At 36.6% G+C, this 22,793-nt stretch overlaps 1 protein-coding gene across 1 annotated transcript in view; it reads right to left on the bottom strand.

Moving 5' to 3' along the window:
- Window positions 1–825: 825 nt before the first annotated feature.
- The window catches only part of LOC115525123 (cadherin-12), a 93,790-nt gene continuing 71,822 nt past the window's right edge, over window positions 826–22,793 (bottom strand). Inside the window, exons 6-9 of the mRNA XM_032594644.1 lie at window positions 13,828–13,949; window positions 9,379–9,496; window positions 4,150–4,401; window positions 826–1,386 (exon numbers count right to left, since the gene is read on the bottom strand). Of these exons, the coding sequence (XP_032450535.1) occupies window positions 887–1,386; window positions 4,150–4,401; window positions 9,379–9,496; window positions 13,828–13,949 (992 nt within the window). The 3' untranslated portion in view covers window positions 826–886. The remainder of the gene's footprint in view (window positions 1,387–4,149; window positions 4,402–9,378; window positions 9,497–13,827; window positions 13,950–22,793) is intronic.

Here is a 22,793-nt window from a genome sequence, read left to right as displayed (position 1 = left end):
AGTTTCAGCCCTGAGGCCTCTCTTCATAAAGAGGGATTTTTCTTTAATTTCCTTTTTAAAAATGTCTTTTTTTTTTTTGGAAAAAAAAGTAACATTTTGCTGATCACCTTTAATACGAACTAATGTGAAGATCAAACATTGCTTTTAAGATTCAGGACTTACATATTGAATTTGATATTATCGCATTTATTTCAATATTCTGAAAGGGTAGGAAAAACAAATGTGTTTTGGCATACAGTTTAAAAAAGAAAAAAAAAAAAACCTCTGAATTATAAGAAGATGGAGTTCAGAAAGTATTCTTCATTTTTCCTCAAAAGGAATTAGAAGTCAGCGTGTTGCTATTGCTCCTTGACATAAAGACAGTGTCTTTGTTTTCTGTCCTCTGTATCTCTGAATCCTGTAATGCCATCACAGCAGAGTGCATTGGACACCACTTTAAATGATAAGAGTTTCAATAGGCACTTTAGTGGAATTAAGAAAAATCTAACACTCTTCCACCGTGATGCCACATAGCTATCTCCGTTCTATGTTGTCATGTCAGTAAATTGTATTTAATAGGCCTGAGCTTGTCTCAGTGTGTTTCCAAAATAACAAAACAAAACCAAGCGAGTACATTTAATAGGATTTATCTTGTGTTTGCAGAGTAAGACAAAACTGACAATATGATAAATATAGCAACTTGCTAGAAACCAGGTAATCAAAGGACTGTGTTCCTATAAAGCCTGGTGTGTGTGTGTGTGTGTGTGTGTGTGTGTAAGTGTGTGCGCACATGTGTGCGCGCGCGCGCGCGCGTGTGTGTGTGTGTGTGTGTGTGTGTGTGATTTCTATCTGTGTTTCCTTTTCTTAAATTTCTCTATTTGGTTGTGTTTTATCCTTCGCCTCTGCCCTAAGTGGCTTTATCAGGGTTACAACTCTCTTCTTCACCGAACATGTCTGCCAAAACTTTAAAGCGGGGTCCCCAGTCTGCCAGATAGTCGTAGTCCTGGTCAGCTTCCGTGGTGAGAGAGTCTATAGAGCTAAGGGAGTCTGCTACTGATCCATTTCCTTCATATGCATATGTAGCCAACGAATCGTACGGAGGAGCAGTCGGGTCCGCGTCATTTTCCTGCAGCCTTTGATTAATGAAATCCCTTACGTCTGTGTTGTCTTCTACCGGTGGTCTCTGACGAGGTAAACAGAGAGAGTCTGGTTTTATATCCCTGCGCATTTTGTTTTCTTCAATCACTTTCGGATTTCTCAGAGCACCAATATCGAAAGCCTGGGTGTCCTCCTCCCCACCTCCTTCGTCATCATAATGGATAACGTTGTCTCTGATGTCTTCTTTCGAGGTCATTAGAGTGTCTTTCTTCTTCTGCCTTCGCAGAGCTACATACAGTACAACGATGGCTAGAACAAGACAAAAGGTGCAAGTTGAGAATATGTAGTTGATGATTTTCAAAGTAAACATATTATAATCAAGAAGGATCATATCTATGTTTACACTGTTCATCGTGTAAAGTTCAACTTCATTTTCAAATTGTAGCTAACAAGAAACCTTAGCAAAATTATTCACAAAATCAAGCAATGACTGTCTTATATTTAGTTTGTGTTATATTTCAGTATTTTAGTGGCAGTTAAAAAGGGTGTGTTATAAAATTTTGTAAGAAAGAATGCTTGTTCTAAGCATAGAGAGAGCTGTATAGTATTGGTATAATAAAACTTAAATATCATTGCCCATAAGTAACACTTAGATATTATTTATAGCTAGACTCCCTAGCTGTAACGTTACTTGCATTTCTAATGAAATAAACCCACATCTTCTTGTAAAAATGACTTTTCAAAGCGATACATTTTAGAAAGGGAAGAAAGAAGGGAAGGAAGGAGAGGAGAAAGGAAGGAAGAGTACAGAATATAAAGGCCTTAGTTTTATGAACTGTGTCAACTGAGACTTCTAATTATTTCAATTCTGTGTCCTAACATATTGAGACATTTTCTAAATCAAATTCCCAGTGTTCAGTTTGCATTCATTCATGATAAAATTTTGAAATATTTAATTTATATGCTCTCACTTAAATCTTTCTTTGTTCCTGGCTGATGCCCAGCAACCACTAAATTGTAAGTGTTTAGTTCCTCTAGAAGCGAATGGGCACAGATTCAAAGCATAAAGTCAGTGCTCAACTTTGGTCATCATAAAACCCCCTCTCCTCCACAGAAGGGGTAATAGATTGAAAGTCACAGTATGTTTGATTTCCTACAGTAGAGTCTGGAAGACTGTTGTCAAAAGATTAGAAATTAGAGGAGATTGCGTGATGAGGAAAGCTCATTTAGTCCCTCTTCCTCCCAAATTAAAGGTTGACCAACTGGAAGGAGGAAGGAGATATAGGTAGAGCTTTTGTACGATGGGCCTCTAAGAGATGTTTAGCACTCTGCACCCTTCCCAGGATTTAAGGAGGTCCCAAAATGAAAAAAGACTATTGCTCACTTGGGGAATGAGCCAGAAACTGCAAACCTCATAGAGAAGGCCTACCTCTAAAATGGCTTTGGAGTTGCTATGGCTGAGAAGGGGACTACTCGCTGATGTGTCTGAGGGCCCCGTAAAAGATCCCTAAACACCACAGGACACTCGTGCTTCCCCTCATCCCAGGAAAGATGAGAAAATGGCTCAGAATAAATGGGAAGATCTGAAGGAGTTTGGGATTGGTTAAAGAGGTCCAAGAAGAGTTGGGTTTTTAAGAATTCTTCATGGCAGAACTAGAAATGTCAACATTCACTGCTGTAGACTTGCAAATCCATGTGCTAAAATGGGACACGTGCACTGTGGACACTCAGAAACTATTTGGAGGAATGAGTAACAGACAGCGGGGCAAAATGATGCTGGGCAGAGCAAGATGACAAAGTACACTATAAAAGGGCCAAACAGGCCAAAAATGAGCATCGAGAACATGCCAAGTCATGGTAGGTTGATATGGAAATACTCTGGGACTCCGGTGGCTCCTTGAAAGAAAGAAGCATGAAAGAGTAACCCTTGATTTGAGGTTAAGCACCTAACTGATGGTGTTCAATTTCAGGTGTGAGAATGTTATTTTGAATCTTTTTCCACACACCAATGTTACTTGTGTGAATTATTAGTATCTACACCATGCAAATTGGACCAGAACTTCAACTTCCAAACTGACATGAGCTTCTTAGAGAATGTTCTCCAAAAACTGTCATATAATGCCTTACTCCATGCTTTACATCCTAGGTTGTTTTGTTTTTTTTTTTTAATTTTCTATCTTAAAGATAAATGTATGTATCTACATTTGTGAAGCATATATAAACGGATTCCACAGTGCCCAGCTGTACCTCTGTTGCAATTTGAACTTAAAGAAATGACGGGCAAAACAGAAAACCTCTCTCTAGTTTTGTGAATCTGGCAGTGAATTAATAAGTGAATGGAGCCAGCTGAACAGAATGGATGGAAGACGGAAACCCCTAAAGTAGACTTATATTAATTCTCACAGAGATGTTACAGAATACGTTACTTCAATCCTTTTCCTTTGCAGTGCTTCTGGATGTTTTAGTGTGTTCTTTTCTAGGGAGGGTGGTTAGAATTTTGATGTGTGGAGCTGTGAAAAAAGCAGAATGAGAACTGCTTTTGGCTGGCAGTTTAAACAGAAAAAAAAAAATTGGGAATGCTTTTACTTTCTTTCATTTCTTTCCTGTCTTTTCCCTTTTCTTCCTTTATTGAATGGGAATTGGAGAGCCATGGTTCATCTAGTTTATTTTTAAAGATATGTACTATCTTATTAAATAGCAATAATTACTGGAATATAAGATGAATTGTAAAAACACTGCTGTAAATGGGATATCTGTTATAAAAAATTTCACTGTGGCATGTGCAACAAACTGTTATTCCTTGGAATCCCCAAGAGCTTGAATGTACTCTTGTGTTTCTGATGATGTTATTTGTTTATTCTTAATGCTATATATACATAGAGTCTTAAACAGAAAATTCATATTAACAAAAAAATAGAATTCAATGTAGTTAATCTTTCTTCTATCCACATGTGATATCTCAACGAAGAAAAACTAATTTACATGTTAAATTGTGAAGACAGAGGCAGAGAGAAGAGAGATTGAGAGAGAGAGAGAGAGAGAGAGAGAGAATATGGGATTATTGAAACCAACCTAAGAGTATAACAATGCATAGTAGGATTGCAATCAAAGCCCCAGTGCTGAGTCCTACAGGTAGAAAAATTGCTTCCACATTGCAAGACAGGATGGTACCATCAGAGTCACATCTACAAACTCGAATAGTCATGGTGTTTGTGCTGCTCTGCACAGGGTAACTGCTGTCTTCTATTACAACAGGGAGGAAATACAACTCTTGCTGCCTGCGGCTGTATCCATTTCTTCGGGTTTCAATTCCAGCTGTGTTGTCTACAAGACATGACATTGATGATAAGACGGTTACTAAAAGCTTCACTTCAAATCTGAAAGGTTGGTATCTGTTAAACGGTAGGAAGCTGTTCTTGCATCAGCAAAATAGGCCCATATTTTAATTCTTTCTTTTATTATTATAAGAGCTGCCAAATGTAATCAAATGTAATCAAAATAATCCTTAGGAAAAGAAGAAACATTAATCTTCTCTGGTATAAGATGTATATTTTCAATTCAGAAGGAATAGAAACTGGTTATAAAGCAAGAAGTGTGTTGACTTGACTCATTTTTTTAACATCAAAATCTCATTGAGAAAAAAAAAATACAACTGTGGGTGTTTTCTTACATGCTACAAGAGCAAAGGTTACAAAGTATGAATCTGTAAAATATGTTACCTAAGAACCTATTATTTAAAATATAACAAATACCAATTTCCCACTTGACTTATTATTTTCCCTGGATCTGAATCTGTGCTATATAGCTATGTATATGGTAAAATATATCTGTATATATCTGTATCTACATTTTTCACTTTTGCACATTAGTTAGTATAGGAAAAAGAGAAAAGAAGTGTGTTAAAAACATCAAGATTCATTAAAAATTTTAAACATAAATAATCACCATTTTAATATAAGTACAAAAATGATTCATTTTAATTCTGACAAAATCAAAAACAGCAATATTTACTTAGAATAATCCAAGGCAATAAAAATTTTAAATCTTATATAAATGCAATTAATACTTCTGTTGAAAGTATTATTTTGCATGTATTTGTTCTTTACTTATTGTATTTCTACACACACAAGTGGATATATGGTTTTATTCAAAACACCATTTCATTTTTGTGTCCATTAAAGTAACTCCTACACATATCTTACTATTTATTTTAAAAAATGTATTGGGGAGCCTGGGTGGCTCAGTCGGTTAAGCGTCCGACTTCAGCTCAGGTCACGATCTCACGGTCAGTGAGTTCCAGCCCGCGTCGGGCTCTGGGCTGACGGCTCAGAGCCTGGACCCTGTTTCCGATTCTGTGTCTCCCTCTCTCTGCCCCTCCCCCGTTCATGCTCTGTCTCTCGTTGTCCCAAAAATAAATAAACGTTAAAATTTTTTTTAAATAAAATAAATAAATAAAAAATATATTAATATTTAACCTATTATAGTCATACATCATATCCACTTTGGAATCATGGAAACTAATTTTAGAAAAATATAGTGCTCATTAAAATACAAGTTTGTCAGACAATGTTGCTAACTCAGTAATATTCATTCATCTATTTGTATATTCTAATTTCAACAACTAAAACTTAGGCAGATTCTCTAGATTCATTACATTAGAAGCACTAAGTTGAGAAAAAGTTACTTGATAAGATTGTTTTGCATGGGAAGATGACTTGGTTATTACATAGGGATATTTTTTAAATTGAAAAAAAAATACCAAGATGCAAAATGTCTATTATAACATGCATGGCCAGCCAGACTCAGTAATGCCAGATAATGATGAGAGTAGGAACAAAGAAATGTGGGGCGCCTGGGTGGCGCAGTCGGTTAAGCGTCCGACTTCAGCCAGGTCACGATCTCGCGGTCCGTGAGTTCGAGCCCCAGGTCAGGCTCTGGGCTGATGGCTCAGAGCCTGGAGCCTGTTTCCGATTCTGTGTCTCCCTCTCTCTCTGCCCCTCCCCAGTTCATGCTCTGTCTCTCTCTGTCCCAAAAATAAATAAAAACGTTGAAAAAAAATTAAAAAAAAAAAAAAAAAAGAAATGTGGACTAGTTGAATTAACATTGAAATCTTCAGCAACTGGTTGAATACCTGAAGCTGAGGAAAAGGAACAGTCAGGATTAAAATTTGAAACGTAAGAATAGGAGGTTGGAGAAGCTGATATATGTGTACTTGAGGAGCCATGGATTTGATATTCTTGAACACATTATATCAAAATGTACCCTACCCTTTTGTTAATGTTTAGCCTCCCCACTATCCATGGGTTCACTTTCTCTGATTTCGGTTGCCCAAAGTCAACCTAGGCCTGGAAGCAGATGATCCTCTTTCAGATGTGTGGTCAAAAGATCAAGGGTAGCCTACTGCTGTATCACAATGCCTATGTCTTTCCCCTCATTTCATCTCATTGTCTAAGCATTTCATCACCTTACATCATCACAAGAAGAAGAAGGATGAATACAGCACAAGATATTTTAAGAAAGAGAGAAATCACATTCACATAACTTTTATGTGAGCATATGGCTATAATTGTTCTATTTCATTACTGCTGTTACTGTGTCTAATTTATAAGTTAAATTTTTTCATAGATATCTGTGCATAGTAGAAGACATGTATATTCAGGGTTCAGTACGACCTGTGGTTCGGTGTCAGGAATCTACTAGGTGTCTGGGAACATACTCCCCCAGAAAAGGGGATTACTGAATTTTCAACCCATTATTGTTATTGATATGTGACCATATACAATTCATTGTGCTCTTCATGATGGGAAAAAAGACATTAAACCTCATTTCCACTCTTAAAACAGTTTCTACTGCACAACAGATAAAGAAAAAGTTTATGTGTATCATATAACTATTAATATATATGCACACAAAGAAGTTTTATTCAACTGTAAGAAAGAAGGAAATATTGACATTTGGGACAACATGAACGAACCTGGAGGGCATTATGCTAAGTGATATAAGCCAGGCAGAGAAAGATGAATACTGCACATGACATTAGAGGTGAAATCTAAAAAAGAACAACAACAACAAAAAGGAACCCATGAAAACAGAGAGCACAAATGGGGTTGCCAGGGCTTGGGGGTGGTGAAAATAGGGAAACATGGGCAAAAAGATACAAAATCTCAATTATAAGATGAATGGGTATAACAAGGTATACCATGGTAACTATAACATGGTGCTATGGTTGATGTCACTGTATTGTAGAATTGAAATTTGCAATGTGAGTAGAACTGAAATAGTCTACCCCTGGGGGGGGGAGGTGAGGTAAATATGTGAGGTAATAAAAAGTTTCTATTCAGTTTTTAAAGACTTACACTTACACTTAAAATGTAAGTTCAGATAAAAGGGGGAATATAATAAATGGCATATTTAAATAGCAAACAATGTTCGGACTGTGACAAAACACTATTGCTATGAGGCAAGATGATCTAATTCATATTATGAGATATTAATTCTCCAAAACCATACAATAGGGAAGATAGTCAATGCTTATGTCCCTGAATGATGTGTCCATCTACTTTGTTGCCTAAGCCAGGGATCTGGAGGTCTGATTAGTCTTCTTGTCCATTGTATTCACATCCAGAATTTAGGGAATCTAGCATCAAGCCCTGCAACTTTCTATCTCTATCCACCTATCTCCATGAGCCATTACCTTAATCTAACACACTTTCACCCCCTCCTGCAATAGCATCAGAAGTAATCCTATATCCTTCTGTTGTCTTTTTCAAACTACTACCAAACTGATCTTCCTAATGCAAATTTGAACATATTATGCTCTTCTAAACCTTTCCAAAGTTATAATGTCTTTAAATGGCTTCTAGTTAGGGTGACTACATGTTCTGGTTTGTCTTGGGCAGTCCTATTTTATGTGAGCTGTTCTAATTAAAATCACTAATATCATCCATGTCTATTCTCCAAAGTATTCTAGCTTTCATAATAAAATATGTGGTGCCTCTACTTATGAGGCCTTTCATATTTGGGACCCTATTGCATTTATAGCCATTCCTCACGCTACACTATTAGATGGAGAAAATCCTACTGAATTTCCTTCTGTGACAAAATGTCTGATTTCTTTCTCTAAATATTTACAGACAAGTAAATTTTTTTCAGACATCCTTTGACTTCTGTCAGTCATTATCATCTCATCACAATCTGTTCATTTGTTTTATAAGCATAGAATTTAGTAAGAAACTAGCTTTTTACCATCCAATATTATGAACTCAGATGTTTCTAATTCCTATTTCATAACTAAAGAAACTTAGAAGGGATAAAATGTCCACAGTCACAGAATTTATAATGTAAGAACAACTGGCCAGTACTTAGCTGTAATATATCCAGTGTCCTTTGTATTTTTGTAGTTACTGTCACAGTAGCAGATGGGATACCATTAGGAGCAGAAGCAGTGGTGACGATGACCGTGGTAGACACAGAAGTGCAGACTGATGGCAGAGGTGATCACTAAAATAATCTTGGGTATTGTGCTAAATGATTTGCACGTATTATTTTATTTAATATAAATACTATGAGGGCGCCTGGGTGGCTCAGTCGGTTAAGCGTCCGACTTCGGCTCAGGTCACGATCTCACGGTTCCTGAGTTCGAGCCCCGCGTCGGGCTCTGTGCTGACAGTTCAGAGCCTGGAGCCTGTTTCAGACTCTGTGTCTCCCTCTCTCTGACCCTCCCCGTTCATACTCTGTCTCTCCCTGTCTCAAAAATAAAAACGTTAAAATTTTTTTTTAAAAAAATAAATACTATGAGGTTGATTTATTTCAACTATGAGTTTAAAATTATGTAGTATAACTTCATACATTGAGAGTCTGCCATTGAGGACATAATGGAGTGGGAATGAAAATTTCTGCCATTCTAGTTACAAAGCCTTATTCTTAACCTGTGCTGTACTGTATATTATTCAAACAAACCAATTACTAAGAAGTTACATATGTGTTTGTACAAGTAATGTGCATGTGGAACAAATGATACGTTTAAAACATAGAAAGCATTCAATTTCCCAGATAGGCTATTTTGGCTTGACTCATTAAGGGACCGTCCACATCACAAATGGAAGCATTTTGCCTCATTAGATACGATCTATATAGGTTAAATACTTAATTTACTGCTAGCCATAGAATTTCATATTTCTCATATATGGATTTCCACATTGTATGAACTTGAGTGCTTCTAGGAAAAACATGGGTTGCTACCTTTGCGCCCTTTTACAAAGTTACATGGCAAGAGGTACGTTTTTATGCGGTTAAACTTACTTCTGAAGTCACGGACTGTAAAATTTGGTTTGACGGCAGCTTCAGGTGATAATCTAAAGGAAAATTGCTGCCCAGCAGGTGAAAGATCTCGGTCTGCAGCGCTGACTATCTGAATTATCTGAAACAAAGTTGAGATGAAACTTGAAGTCAGTCATGAGTTTCAAAGGGAACTTAACATCCCAGGCTAGTAAGTTTATTCAATGATGCATGCAAGGAGAGATAAATGGCATTTTTAAGATTCATATCGGTGGACCAATTATTTACAAATAATTTTTATAAACAAATATCCAAACATTTACAGTTCGTAATGGCAGGTACAATTATAGGGTCTGTCTGGGCCAATTCCAAATCAATATCTGCATAAATAAAAATCTTGGGGCGCCTGGGTGGCTCAGTCGGTTAAGCGTCTGACTTCAGCTCAGGTCACGATCTCACGGTCCATGAGTTCAAGCCCCGCGTCGGGCTCTGGGCTGATGGCTCAGAGACTGGAGCCTGCTTCCGATTCTGTGTCTCCCTCTCTCTCCGCCCCTCCCCCATTCATGCTCTGTCTCTCTCTGTCTCAAAAATAAATAAAACGTTAAAAAAAATTAAAAGTAAAAAAAGCTTAACAGCATTGAAAATTCTCACTAATAAGCAAAATAAAATTAAAATGCACTTGCTTGCATTTTAAACTAAATAAAATAAATTCTTTCTAACATAAATACGAAAATGCTTACTGGAAAGAAAATCGCTGATTATTTAAAAGCCCTTGCGACAGCAAAATTTTAGTATAGTTACGTTTTTGAGAATGAATTTTATTTTCATAAATAAATAAAATGTTGAGAAAGAGAAATTCAAAGGATGTATATCCGATTTTGTTCTTTTATTTGTTTCCCCCCAACGGGCCAGAATGCTAATTGCATTCTCATAAAATGTTTTTAGGAAGTAAACACTAACCATCGTGTTTAAAATTTTTCCCAAATCTCTCCCATAGGTTGTATGTCTGGTAGTTAAAATTCTGACACTTCAGTAAAGTGCCCTTAAGAATTTGGAGATTAAAAATAACTTCTAAGAGCCAAACTGTGAAATTGATAATTCACTACGCAGATAACCAAATTATAATAGCTTTGAGGTTTTATTTATTAACATATGCAATGGCTTTGCATCAGAAAGAATTTCAGGAATTGTGTGTAGAAGAAGGTGAGGGCAGAGGACTGCTCAGGTGATGACTCTTTTAGACTAAGTTTGAATTTGCCAAAGGAAGACCTTACATTTCAAATACTACATTGTGGTCACAGTGGGCAAAGCACACGTCGTGTCTTAGCACAATGACATTAAACATGTGATTTATTTTTTTAATTAATTTTTAATGCTTATTTATTTTTGAAAGACAGAGGGAGAGAGAGAGAGAGAGCACTGGGAAGGGGCAAAGAGAGGGAGACACAGAATCCAAAGCAGGCTCCAGGCTCTGAGCTGTCGGCACAGAGCCCGATGCGGGATGCGGGGCTCAAACTCACGTGTTGTGAGGTCATGACCTGAGCCGAAGTCGGACAACCCACTGACTGAGCCACCCAGGGGCCCCTAAACATGTGATTCATTTGATACTTTTTGTTTTCATTTCATGGTTAAAACTCAGTCTTAGTACTATGTTCTACCTCCCCATATATTTGTGTGCATGTAGGCTTACATACACATACACACATTCACACATAAGCATACATACTAGGAAATTTAGTGCCTGAAGCAGTATTGGTAATTTGTAATTTGAAAAATTGGTTTACTTTATTTTTTAATTTTTTTAATGTTTATTTTTTGAGGGAGAGAGAGAGAGAGCATGAGCAGAAGGGCAGAGAGAGAGGGAGACACAGCATCCGAAGCGGGCTCCAGGCTCTGAGCTGACAGCATAGTTGCTCACCCAATGTGGGGCTCAAATTCACAGACCATGAAATCATGACCCGAGGTGAAGTCGGCCGCTTAGCCCACTGAGCCACCCAGGCGCCCCAACAAATTGATTTTCTTATGAGAAATCCAGGTGTCTAGTTCAGTGTAAATCGGTCACACTTCTATAAAACTTCAACTTTCCTTCACATAAATCCATATGCTTAATCAGATCATAGTTCCCATCCACAAATTTTCCGTAAATTATTAAGGGATTGATTTGCCAGGTGTATTTTTTTGTTTTGTTTTGTTTTGCCATTAACCACTGTCAGCAAGCATAATCATTTACTAAATTAAAGTTCTTTAACACCAAAAAATATCAAGAACATAACTTTAGAATGAAGCAATGTCCTTTCAAACAGCAGAGAAGAAAATTTTGGTTTAAACTGGCACTTATCTGGAATTGACACTTGGGAGTCATTACGCTAAGTAAAAAACCTCTCACACTTCAGTGATTCACCATTGTTGATTTAGATAGTATCATCCTTTTCTTTTCCTGTTGTCTCTTGCCAGATATCACATATATACATGTATACATACTTGCACACATACATATTCAATTATAGGCCAGAAGAGATAGACCGTTCCTATGCATAATTCTTAGACAATGGGAAGATGGCTGGGTCAAAAGCAGAAAATGCTCACATTCCACAGTCCCTTAAAACTTAGTAATATTTCAGGGTTGTGCTTTGTGCATAAGTGTGACCCAGTAGAAAGCCCAACAGATGTTTATTAGAAAAAGAGCGTCCAAGGACCCCACGGATTACCTACCACTTTGTCCAGATGTAAGAAAAACAAGTTACCTCAGGTCATTTCTACTGTTCCCAACTTTTTAAACTCATTTACTAGACAAGCAGAGAAGCACCGAATGGAATTCTATATCCGAAGGACTTTCATTGTGTGCATTACAAGAGTCTGATTGGTATAAAAGAATTAAATCCCTAATTATCTTTTAAAAAGTAGAGGATTGGTTATGGGGGTGAGGGTGAAGGGATCTGGAAATTGAGAAATTGCTACATTGTGGAATTTCAGAAAACCTCTTAATACATTCTCAAATAAACAAATAAGTTTATTATTTGTTAAACATTTATTCAGGTGCTTCTATTTCAGACACTAAAGCCGGCGGTGAGCTTATCCCATGTAATTTGTGGGTATATTTAAGGGGATAGAGGATTAAACCTTTTTCTGCATTTCTGTGTCTATTCAAAGTTAAGGATGCAAATTTATCAAATGGGAAATCTGACTATACAAATCATGCTGTAATAAAATTAATACTTTCTCCAAGTTATCAGAGAAAGGATTAGAGCAACACAAGACACTAGAAGTTTCAGTATTGATGGAAATATTGTATATCTACATAGAAAAAAAATGGTAGCTGCTCATCACATACAGCCATTGAGCAATTGAAATGTGGTTAGTGTGAAAGAGAACACTGATTTTTAAATTTATTTAATTTCAATTTAATAGCTACCTAGCTAGTGGACATCACAGGATTAGGATTATGGGACAGATTTGCTACAAATCAGTTTAATGCATTCAAATTGAAACAAATACTGAAGATTAAAGAATGATCTTTTTGAATAATAATACTGTTTGAAATATTAAAATTTTTCTGTAAGAATTAAAACTTCACATTTATTTAAATGAATAGTTATGCTATTTAAAGGTGATTAAAATAGAAAGCAAACCAAGCATACTGATCTATTTTTCCTTTGGACCTAGGTGCACAGTATTGGGTTAATCATATTACTATTTCATGACACACTCTCATCATTTGCTCATTCTTGATTCATCGTATCATATCATGTCATATCATACCATCATATTACATTATAACATGGTATGCTATTTTATCCACTCATCTGTAATAGTATAGAAACAAAAACTGGCTACCCAACACCACTCACAATAACTCTAGGATTTTGATATAACTTTTTTAACTATGGTGTCCTCCCTCATGAGATCTTCCACTAGAATCAGAACAATATTGACTTAAGGAAAATATAATTCAGAGATTTTCAGTAACCCAGATGTTCTACTCAAGGCCACCAAAGAAAGAAGCCTTAAATTTTTAATGGGCTATAGAGCTTTTCTGTACCTTTTCATAAAGCATGTGACCAAAGCAAGAAACACTAGAAGAATGCATTCTCAATTTGTTTGCTTCTTTATAGTCACAGAGTCCATAGAAATTCCACAGTAAAGGAAAGGAAAACAGAGCAGATCTGCAATCCTAGGCTTTTTAGTTATACAAAGAATGTTCACTAAGCTAGCATCACTTTATCTCCTGTGGTGTTACTTGTACATCCACAAATCACCCTTAACTTTTGAATTTACTATCCATTGTGGGGTTTTTTTTTAATGTAAACACACACACACACACACACACACACACATACACACACAGACATCTCTCTGTGTGTGTATGTGTGTGTGTGTGCGTGTGCGTGTGTGTCTATTCATGTGTGGGCTTATAACCTGAAACACATGCATATAGTCTTCATATGCTATTAGTTAACAATATTAATAAGTTACCTGTCCCGGTTTGGCATTTTCACACACAGCTGTCTCATATGGCACAGATATTTCTGGAGGAAATTCATTGACATCTAAGACATTAATCAATATGTTGACTTTGCTGCTTAATAACGGGTTACCTATTGAAAACATAAAAAAAAAAACAGACAATTATAAAATCCGGTCAGTTATTGCTTTTATAGTAAATGGTCTTAATTTTTTCTTTTAATTAGCCATTATATAGAATCTAAGGGATCCTTCCTTTATGGGAAAATTTGAGGTGTTTTGCCAAATATAAACAATAAAAGGATGGATAAGTAAGGTATCAGTGCTTTGCTCTCAGAGCACCAGGAGTGAACGGTATCAGGGTTCATCCCTGAAATTCACTCACCGCCAAAGATAAGGTCAACCATCTGGCTAGTATTTTGTCAAACGTGTAGCCATCATACAAGAGTTAGTTCACAGAACCAATCTTCACCAGTAGTGATAATTTTCACTGGATAAAACATGTTTTCTATGTTGTGTCCGTATAATTAAAACTTTATTGAGTAGGATCATCTATGTTTAAAAAGTTCTCTCAAAATGATTCTTCCTGAAAAGGATGATAAATTACAAGAAGAATGAAGGAGAGAGGGCTTTTCAAAAGTAAAAATTAAAATACAGCTTTAAGGAAGTAAAAGACATAGGCTATGGAAAGCTAGTATACACCATAAAATTGCTTGCTGGTGATAAGAAAGAATAAACAAGATTTTCTTCCTTCAGTATAAAAATAATGTTGTTTTGAAAAAGTGTCTGCCAAAATCCAATCACAAGTTGTAGCTCCAGCCCCTGATAGATTATCTGCCTCCTGTCATTTATTGAAGAAGACTAGATAAAATTAAATTAGTAAGGCCTAACAATGCACCTTTTACCTTATTTGTTATAAAGTTTTACCTTATTAAATTTCACATATGGATAAACTGCCTCAAATTGTTGAAGGACCTTGCCCGGAGTCACACATGCAGGATTACGGGAGGTTAAGATTCAAACCCAGGACTATGGAAATCCAAGTACCGTGTAAATGGCACCATGACTTCCCTACTGACTGGTTTATGTGTTAAATCCTTCATTGCAGTGCTGTTGAAGATTCATAATGTTAGTATTCCTTTAGACCTCTTTCTGAATTTTTTAAAGAAGCATACAAGATCCCAATACATAAGTGATTCTGACAAGTCTAAGTTGATCCTGCAGTACTAAAATTTATTAGAAAATAATAGGCGCTATAAACAGCATCGTAATAAATGTTCACATATTCACACGTGACACAGTGAAATCTGTCATCATGTACCAGTACAGACACAGATAACACAAAGAGAGGATGAATGGTGCATTTTGTAATATGGGATGTATTTATAGAAGGTGTATCGGTAATCTTGGTGAAGGATGCAGAAATTATCTATGATTTAATAATTTATATTGGCCAGAGGGAACTATTTGATAGAAAATGTCTGGTTGTTTTCACAAGTTACCTAATCTACCTTCAACTCAGTTTCTTCATGTAAAACACAAGGTACTAATAATCCCTACTTCATAGGTTGTATTAAATAAGGGGTGGGGCTATACGAAATGTTAGATCACCTTTGGTAAATTGCATTACTTGTATTACCATGTGAATTTCATGGAGGTTATTTGGTTCCACATCTATTATTGGTGTTAATTACTCCTATAGCATAGTATGTAGGTAAAAGTCAGCAATTTGGTTAAACTTGGTTCACATGCCTAAGAAAAGCTAGAGATTATAAAAAATAACAGAATTAATGCCTAATACTATGTAATGCTTACAGTGTACCTATATTCTAAAACATGTTACATAGATGAACTCTTTTAGGGTTCACAGTACATAGTGATACATATAGTGTCAGAATACTGGGGAGCAGTTAGGGGATGTGACTCATGCAAAAATCACAAGTTGGAACTAACAAGATGGGGTTTGAATCCAGGTTTTCTAGTTCCAAATTAGTGCTCTTAAACTCTGTTACATACTGTGTATTAGAAAAAATCGAAATGTATTTAGCTATTGAAAAAAAAATAGACAAGAAATTAATGTTACAGATTGGTTTAGTAAATTCATGTGCCTAACTTCACCTATTCAACTTCTATACAACACAAAAATCATGCTCCACTTTCCATGTTACATGTGAAGTATCGAAGTATAAGTCCTGAGGCCATATAAAAAGGAAACTGTTATTTTTATTTTGTTTTTCCAGGGCCAGAGTTTTATTTTGGGAAGCTGGGGTGAGGATGGGCTGTCTTCCAAAAGGGACGAGACTTCTGGTGCAATTGTGTTTTTAATGCAGATTTACCTTTATAATGTGTAAGCATGGTATTCAAATTAATTTAAGCCAGTTTTTACCCATGAGAAATTCCCTTTTGGTCGTTTCAAATTATTTATCTTTCTGCAATATAGATTTTAACGTTTGCCTAATGAGTAAATAGGTCACAAAAATATAATCACTATTGTAACATCATATTATTAAAAGTATTTCTCAAAAAGATGCTTTTGGTAATTTAGCTAATACAATTTGTTGTGTGAGATCTTCCTGTGCCCTGGAGGATTTTGGAGTTACTTAAAATTAAACGTGACCGGTCATCATTGTGGCAATTAAAAAAATAAAGGCCCCAATAAGGATTGAGGAAAAAAAATAGAACAGCTATAAAATGACGCTTCATATTGTCAAAAATGAGTGATGGGTTTATGGATTTCATTATATTATTATCTCCTCTATTGTATATTTGTAAATTCTTTCATAATTAAGGCTTCAAAATGTGACCTTATGTGTTTAAATGCCAGTTGGGGAAGCAGTAACAACTCTGTTCAAGAATTACTGCACTCAAGTAAGCACAGAACTTTGTACAAGAGAATGTAACTTATTAGAGTAATACAGAGTTTTTTCATTGATGCATATAATTCAGAAATTTATGTTGAGGAAATCATGACCATTTTTTCTGACTCGGCTAATCTGTATTTGGGACAACAATGGTGTAATTTGTTTAGACACCATTTAGCATGAGCATGATTATCAACATTTTGCCATGTAGAAACTCGTTATCACTGAATACTTAGTGAGGAAATTCAGATATAAATTTAGTAAATTTAAGGAATCCAAATTGTCCAGGAGGATGTCAAACATTCACTCTTTGCAAATGACATGATACTCTACATGGAAAACCCAAAAGATTCCACCAAATAACTGCTAGAATTGATTCATCAATTCAGCAAAGTTTCAGGATATAAAATCAATGCACAGAAATTGGTTGCCTTTACGCATGAAAAATGAAGCAACAAAAAGAGAAATCAAGGAAGCAATCCCATTTACAATTGCACCAAAAACCAGAAAATACCTAGGATAAATCTAACCAAAGAGGTGAAAAATCTATACACTGAAAAATATAGAAAGCATATGGAAGAAATTGAAGAAGACACAAGAAAACTGGGGAAAGATTCCATGCTCCTGGAAAGGAAGAAAGAATATTGTCAAAATGTCGATACTACCCAAAGCAATCTACATATTCAATGTAATCCCTATCAAAATAAGACCAGCATTCTTCACAGAGCTAGAACAAATAATCCTAAAATTTGTGTGGAACCAGAAAAACCCCAAATAGCCAAAGCAGTCTTTAAAAAGAAAACCATGAAAAAAAAAAAAAATTAAAAAAAAATAAATAAATAAAAAGAAAACCAAAGCAGGAGGCATCACAATCCCGGACTTCAAGCTATACTACAAAGCTGTAATCATCAAGACAGTATGGTACTGGCACAAGAACAGACACTCAGATCAATGGAACAGAATAGAGACCCCAGAAATGGACCCACAAATGTACAGCCAACTAATCTTTGACAGAGCAGGAAAGAATATCCAATGGAATAAAGGCGGTCTCTTCAGCAAGTGGTGCTGGGAAAACTGGACAGCGACATGCAGAAGAATGAACCTGGACCACTTTCTTACACCATACACAAAAATAAACTCAAAATGGATGAAAGACCTCAATGTAAGACAGGAAGCCATCAAAATCCTCGAGGAGAAAGTAGGCAAAAACTTCTTTGATCTTGCCCGCAGCAACTTCTTACTCAAAACATCTCCAGAGGCAAGGGAAACAAAAGCAAAAGTGAACTACTGGGACCTCATCAAAATAAAAAGTGTCTGCACTGTGAAGGAAACAATCAGCAAAACTAAAAAGCAACTGACAGAATGGGAGAAGATATTTGCAAACGACATATCAGATAAAGGGTTAGTATCCAAAATCTATAAAGTCCTTATTAAACTCAACAGCCAAAAAACAAATAATCCAGTGAATAAATGGGCAAAAGACATGAATAGACACTTCTCCAAAGAAGACATCCAGATGGCCAACCGACACATGAAAAAATGCTCAACAACACTCATCAACAGGGAAATACAAATCAAAACCACAATGAGATACCACCTTACACCTGTCAGAATGGCTAACGTTAACAACTCAGACAACAACAGATGTTGGTGAGGATGTGGAGAAAGAGGATTTCTTTTACATTGTTGGTGGTAATGCAAGCTGGTAAAGCCACTCTGGAAAACAGTATGGAGGTTCCTCAAAAAATTAAAAATAGAACTACCCTACGAACCAGCAATTGCACTAGTAGGTATTTATCCACGGGATACAGTTGTGCTGATTCAAAGGGGCACGTGCACTATCGACAATAGCCAAAGTATGGAAAGAGCTCAAATGTCCATTGATCAATGAATGGATAAAGAAGATGTGGTATATACAATGGAGTATTACTCAGCAGTAAAAATGAATGAAATCTTGCCATTTGCAACTATGTGGATGAAACTAGAGGGTATTATGCTAAGTGAAATTAGTCAGTCAGAGAAAGACAAATAGTATATGACTTCACTCATATGAGGACTTTAAGATACAAAACAGATGAACATAAGGGAAGGGAAACAAAAATAATATAAAAACAGGGAGGGGGACAAAAACAGAAGAGACTCTTAAATACAGAGAACAAACAGTGTTACTGGAGGTTGTGGAGGGGGGATGGGCTAAATGGGTAAGAGGCATTAAGGAATCTACTCCTGAAATCATTGTTGCACTGTATGCTAACTAATTTGGATGTAAATTTAAAAAAATGAAATTTAAAAAAAAGTTTAGTAAATTTGAAATAACCAAAATCCTACATGATTAGTTACTGTGCTGTTAGTAGTCAAATCGCTTAAATCCAATTATTATTGATCCATGTTGCTTTATAGTTAATAACTAACTTATTAATAGCTTTTAGTTCACACAATAAAATCAGGAAATTATTTTTATCCTTAATCCCTTCAAAGATATTTGTTAAATATTCTTTCCACACCCTTTGAAAATATCTCAGTCAGCTCCCCTAGCTTTCTGAGTCAGTCTCAGTTAGAATTGTTTATTAGTAGTATTTTCAAGTGCAGCTTCAACTAAGAAAAAAAAAGCTAAAGCTCAAATTACAAAAACAAAGAATGAAGGAAAAAAATCACTGTTTACCATAAATGAGTTAAATTCCTATAAAAGAATATTATTAATTTATGCCAAAAAATCTAGTCAACATAAATGAACAGAACAAATTCCTAGAAAGACACAAATTACCAACACTGACCTTGAAAAGAAATACAAAATCTTAATATACATTAAACAAATGAATAAAAATCAAGTTGTAATTAAAAATATCTGAAACCAAGAAAAAAAGTCACGCAAACATGCCTTTACTGGGGGGATTCAATAACTTTCTAAAGATCACATAATACCAATTCTTCACAAACTTTCAGAATATAGAGAAGTAAATACCAATTCATTGTATGTATCCTGATACCAAAGCCAATCCAAAACATCACAAGAAAACAAAGGTATAACCTATTTTCACTCATAAACATAAGTACAAAAATTTCTTAATAAAAAGTTAACAAATCACTTCCAGGTCATATAAAATTACTACATAATGACCAAATAGCATTTATCCTAAAGATACAGGATTCACTTAATCTCCAAGAATAATCAATTGACAACACATATTAATAGAAGAAAACAAACAAACAAAAAAACACATGGCCATCTCAAAAAGATTCACAATTTTAGCATTTGACAAAATCACACAGCCATTCATAATTTTTTTTTAATCCTCTAAAAATGTAATGAATAGGAGGCGAGCTCTTCAACGTGATGTAGTCTCTCTTCATGAAGCCCATAGCTAACATCATACTCGACAGTGAAAAAGTCAATGCTCTCTCTCTAACACTGGGTACAGTGCAAAATTGACTGGTCTTACCACTTATATTCACCATTGTACTAGAGGGTTTATATAATGCAATTAAGTGAAAATAAATTTAAAAAAAAAGATTAAAGTATCCAGATCAGGAAGAAAGAAATAAAACTACTTTTGTTTAAAAAATGGCATGACCCCATAGGTTGGGAATCCTAAAGAATCCCCAAAGAAACTAATGGATATAATAAGGGAGTGTATCAAGGCCATGAGATAAGAGGGTAGTATTAAAAAAGGCAATTACATACTTAATAGCAGCAAAGGACAAACTAGAATTGAAATTGAGAAAAAAATTAAATTCACATTAAAATCAAAGATAATAAAATATTTAGGAATACATTTAACAAAATAAATGCAGGACTTATAAACTGAAATTCACAAATCATTGCTCAGAGAAATCAAATGGATTGCTGATAGAAAGGACAGCTGGTGGAAATATAAAATTGCATAATCACCTTGGAAAAGATTGGAACTTTTTATAAACATTGAATATGAACTTATAAGGTAGCAACTCCACTCTACACCCAAGAGAATGAAATAAATGTCCACCCAAAATCCTGTATGCACATAGCCATAAAAGTATTAGGTATATACTTCAAAACTGAAAACAGGTCAAATGTATATATTTGGTGAATGGATAAACATTATGTGGCATATCCGTACAATCAAGAATACTCCAACAAAAAAAGGAACAAAACACTGATACAACATTTGAATGAATCTGAAATATGCTGTCTTCTCTGATAATAAGACTGACATAGCCCCTTGGAACTTGGTTAGTTGCAGAAAGTGAAAGGTTTCAGTGACTTTGGGTTTCTGAAGTACACGAGACTTCAGAAGATTCCAGCTCCCCTGTCAAGTCTTCCAGATTTCCTGGAGCAGATATTAAGCCATTCCTTTCCGATGAACCCTTTTAGAATGTCTGCCCCAAAGAAATTGTATGATAATTTATCACGCGGCAATAGATAACTAATCCAGGAGATAAGAAATACTAAAATATATACTAAAAAGAAAGAAGGATTTTTTCTAGGGCTTGAGTTGGAATGGACCCTGCGGGGCCCTAAGGCAGCATCCATGGTGGGGAGAGCAGTCCCTGCTCCTAACCACCATGCAGAAACTTTGTCCAAGGGGCTTGTCACTAGTGATCCAGGTGATGTTTACTCACTACAGGAAAGTGTCCCTATTTCCAGAGAAGCTTCTGTTTCTTTTCTTTTTCTTTTTTTTTTTAATGTTTATTTATTTTTGAGACAGAGAGAGTGCAAGTGGGGGAGGGGCAGAGAGAGAGGGAGACACAGAATCCTAAGCAGGCTCCAGGCTCTGACTGTCAGCACAGAGCCCGAAGAGGGGTTTGACCCCACAAACCATGAGATCATGACCTGAGCCAAAGTTGGACGCTCAACTGACTGAGCCTCCCAGACACCTTGAGAAGTTTGTTTCTATGGAGATAGAGCCGTAAACACTCATAGCCCTTGGTGGCCTGGAGTGGGAGTCGAGGTCCATTTACCTGACTTCTGTGCTTTTGGACGAGGGCTGAGCAGGGGCTGCTGGGGCACACAGCCTGACATGGAGGGATTGGACAGCAAGGCAGGGAGGTTGGTGGCTGTTTCTGGAAGTCCCTGACTCCATCATCTGATGACAGGGATCATAACTACTCTCAGGAGTCTCAGCCCAAGGCAGACCCTGCCTGGGAGCTCATGACCCCATTTCAGTCCTGACCTTGAGAGGGAGCAGGACAGTCAGGGCGTCACATGTGGCATCTGCATGGACAGGGTGTGGAACAAGTCAGAGGTATCTTGCCAGGCTGTACCCATGCCCACTGCCTAGCTGCCTGTGCACCTGGCAAAAGAGGTGACAGGACTTCCCACAAGACATCATCAGGGCCTGTCCCCTGTATCATGTCCATTCTAGCTACATCAGCCCCAACAAATTCTGGGCGAGCAAGAAGGCTGAGAAGAAGCAACTCATCAGGAGCTTCAAGGCTTAGACCATCCAAATCCAAAGCTGGTTCTTCATATGGTAGGATGGTCATTGCCCCTTCAAGTATGACTGTATTTACCTGCACTATATTACTCAGCTTCTGGCTAAGGCTGCAAGTCCTGGTTCTATCTGGACAGAGAATGTGCAGCTTGCTTCTGTGACTGTTGTGCTGGGCCCAACAGCATTCACGGGGGCAACAAATTAGATGAGTAAGTATTCTCCGCGGGCTGTGCCCTCACCATGGCCTTCTGGGATTCAGAACTCCTACTGGATCCCAACAGTTCTTACCATGGACTCCTGTAACCCAGACCAATCTGTGAGGGAGGGGGCTAAGGGCAGGGGGCACTAGGTGATAGGTCTCTTCCATTTTGGGGCTAGGTGTGAGATGAAAGTAGTAAGCGCTCTACCCACATGCACTGCAGCAGTGACACAACTGAGGAACATGGGGACAAGTGGTGGGCACTGGGAAAGAGAAAGTTGTTCTTACCCTCTTGACAAAGACTTGAGTTTTAACTTAGTTCTTTTGTAGAATAATTCTGAAAGAAAACAAATAAAATGCACCTAAGCCATAGAGAAAAGAAGAAAAAGACAAGAGGAGAGGAGAGGAGAGGAGAGGAGAGGAGAGGAGAGGAGAGGAGAGGAGAGGAGGAAAGCAGAAGGAAGGGAGAAGAGAAGAGGAGAGAGAAGGAGGAAAGAGAAGGAAGGG

This window comes from Lynx canadensis, chromosome A1, assembly GCF_007474595.2.
Source record: "Lynx canadensis isolate LIC74 chromosome A1, mLynCan4.pri.v2, whole genome shotgun sequence".
Classification (NCBI taxonomy): Eukaryota; Metazoa; Chordata; class Mammalia; order Carnivora; family Felidae; genus Lynx; species Lynx canadensis.
Note: the sequence above shows the minus strand (reverse complement) of the source record. Positions and strands in the feature narration are given on the sequence as shown.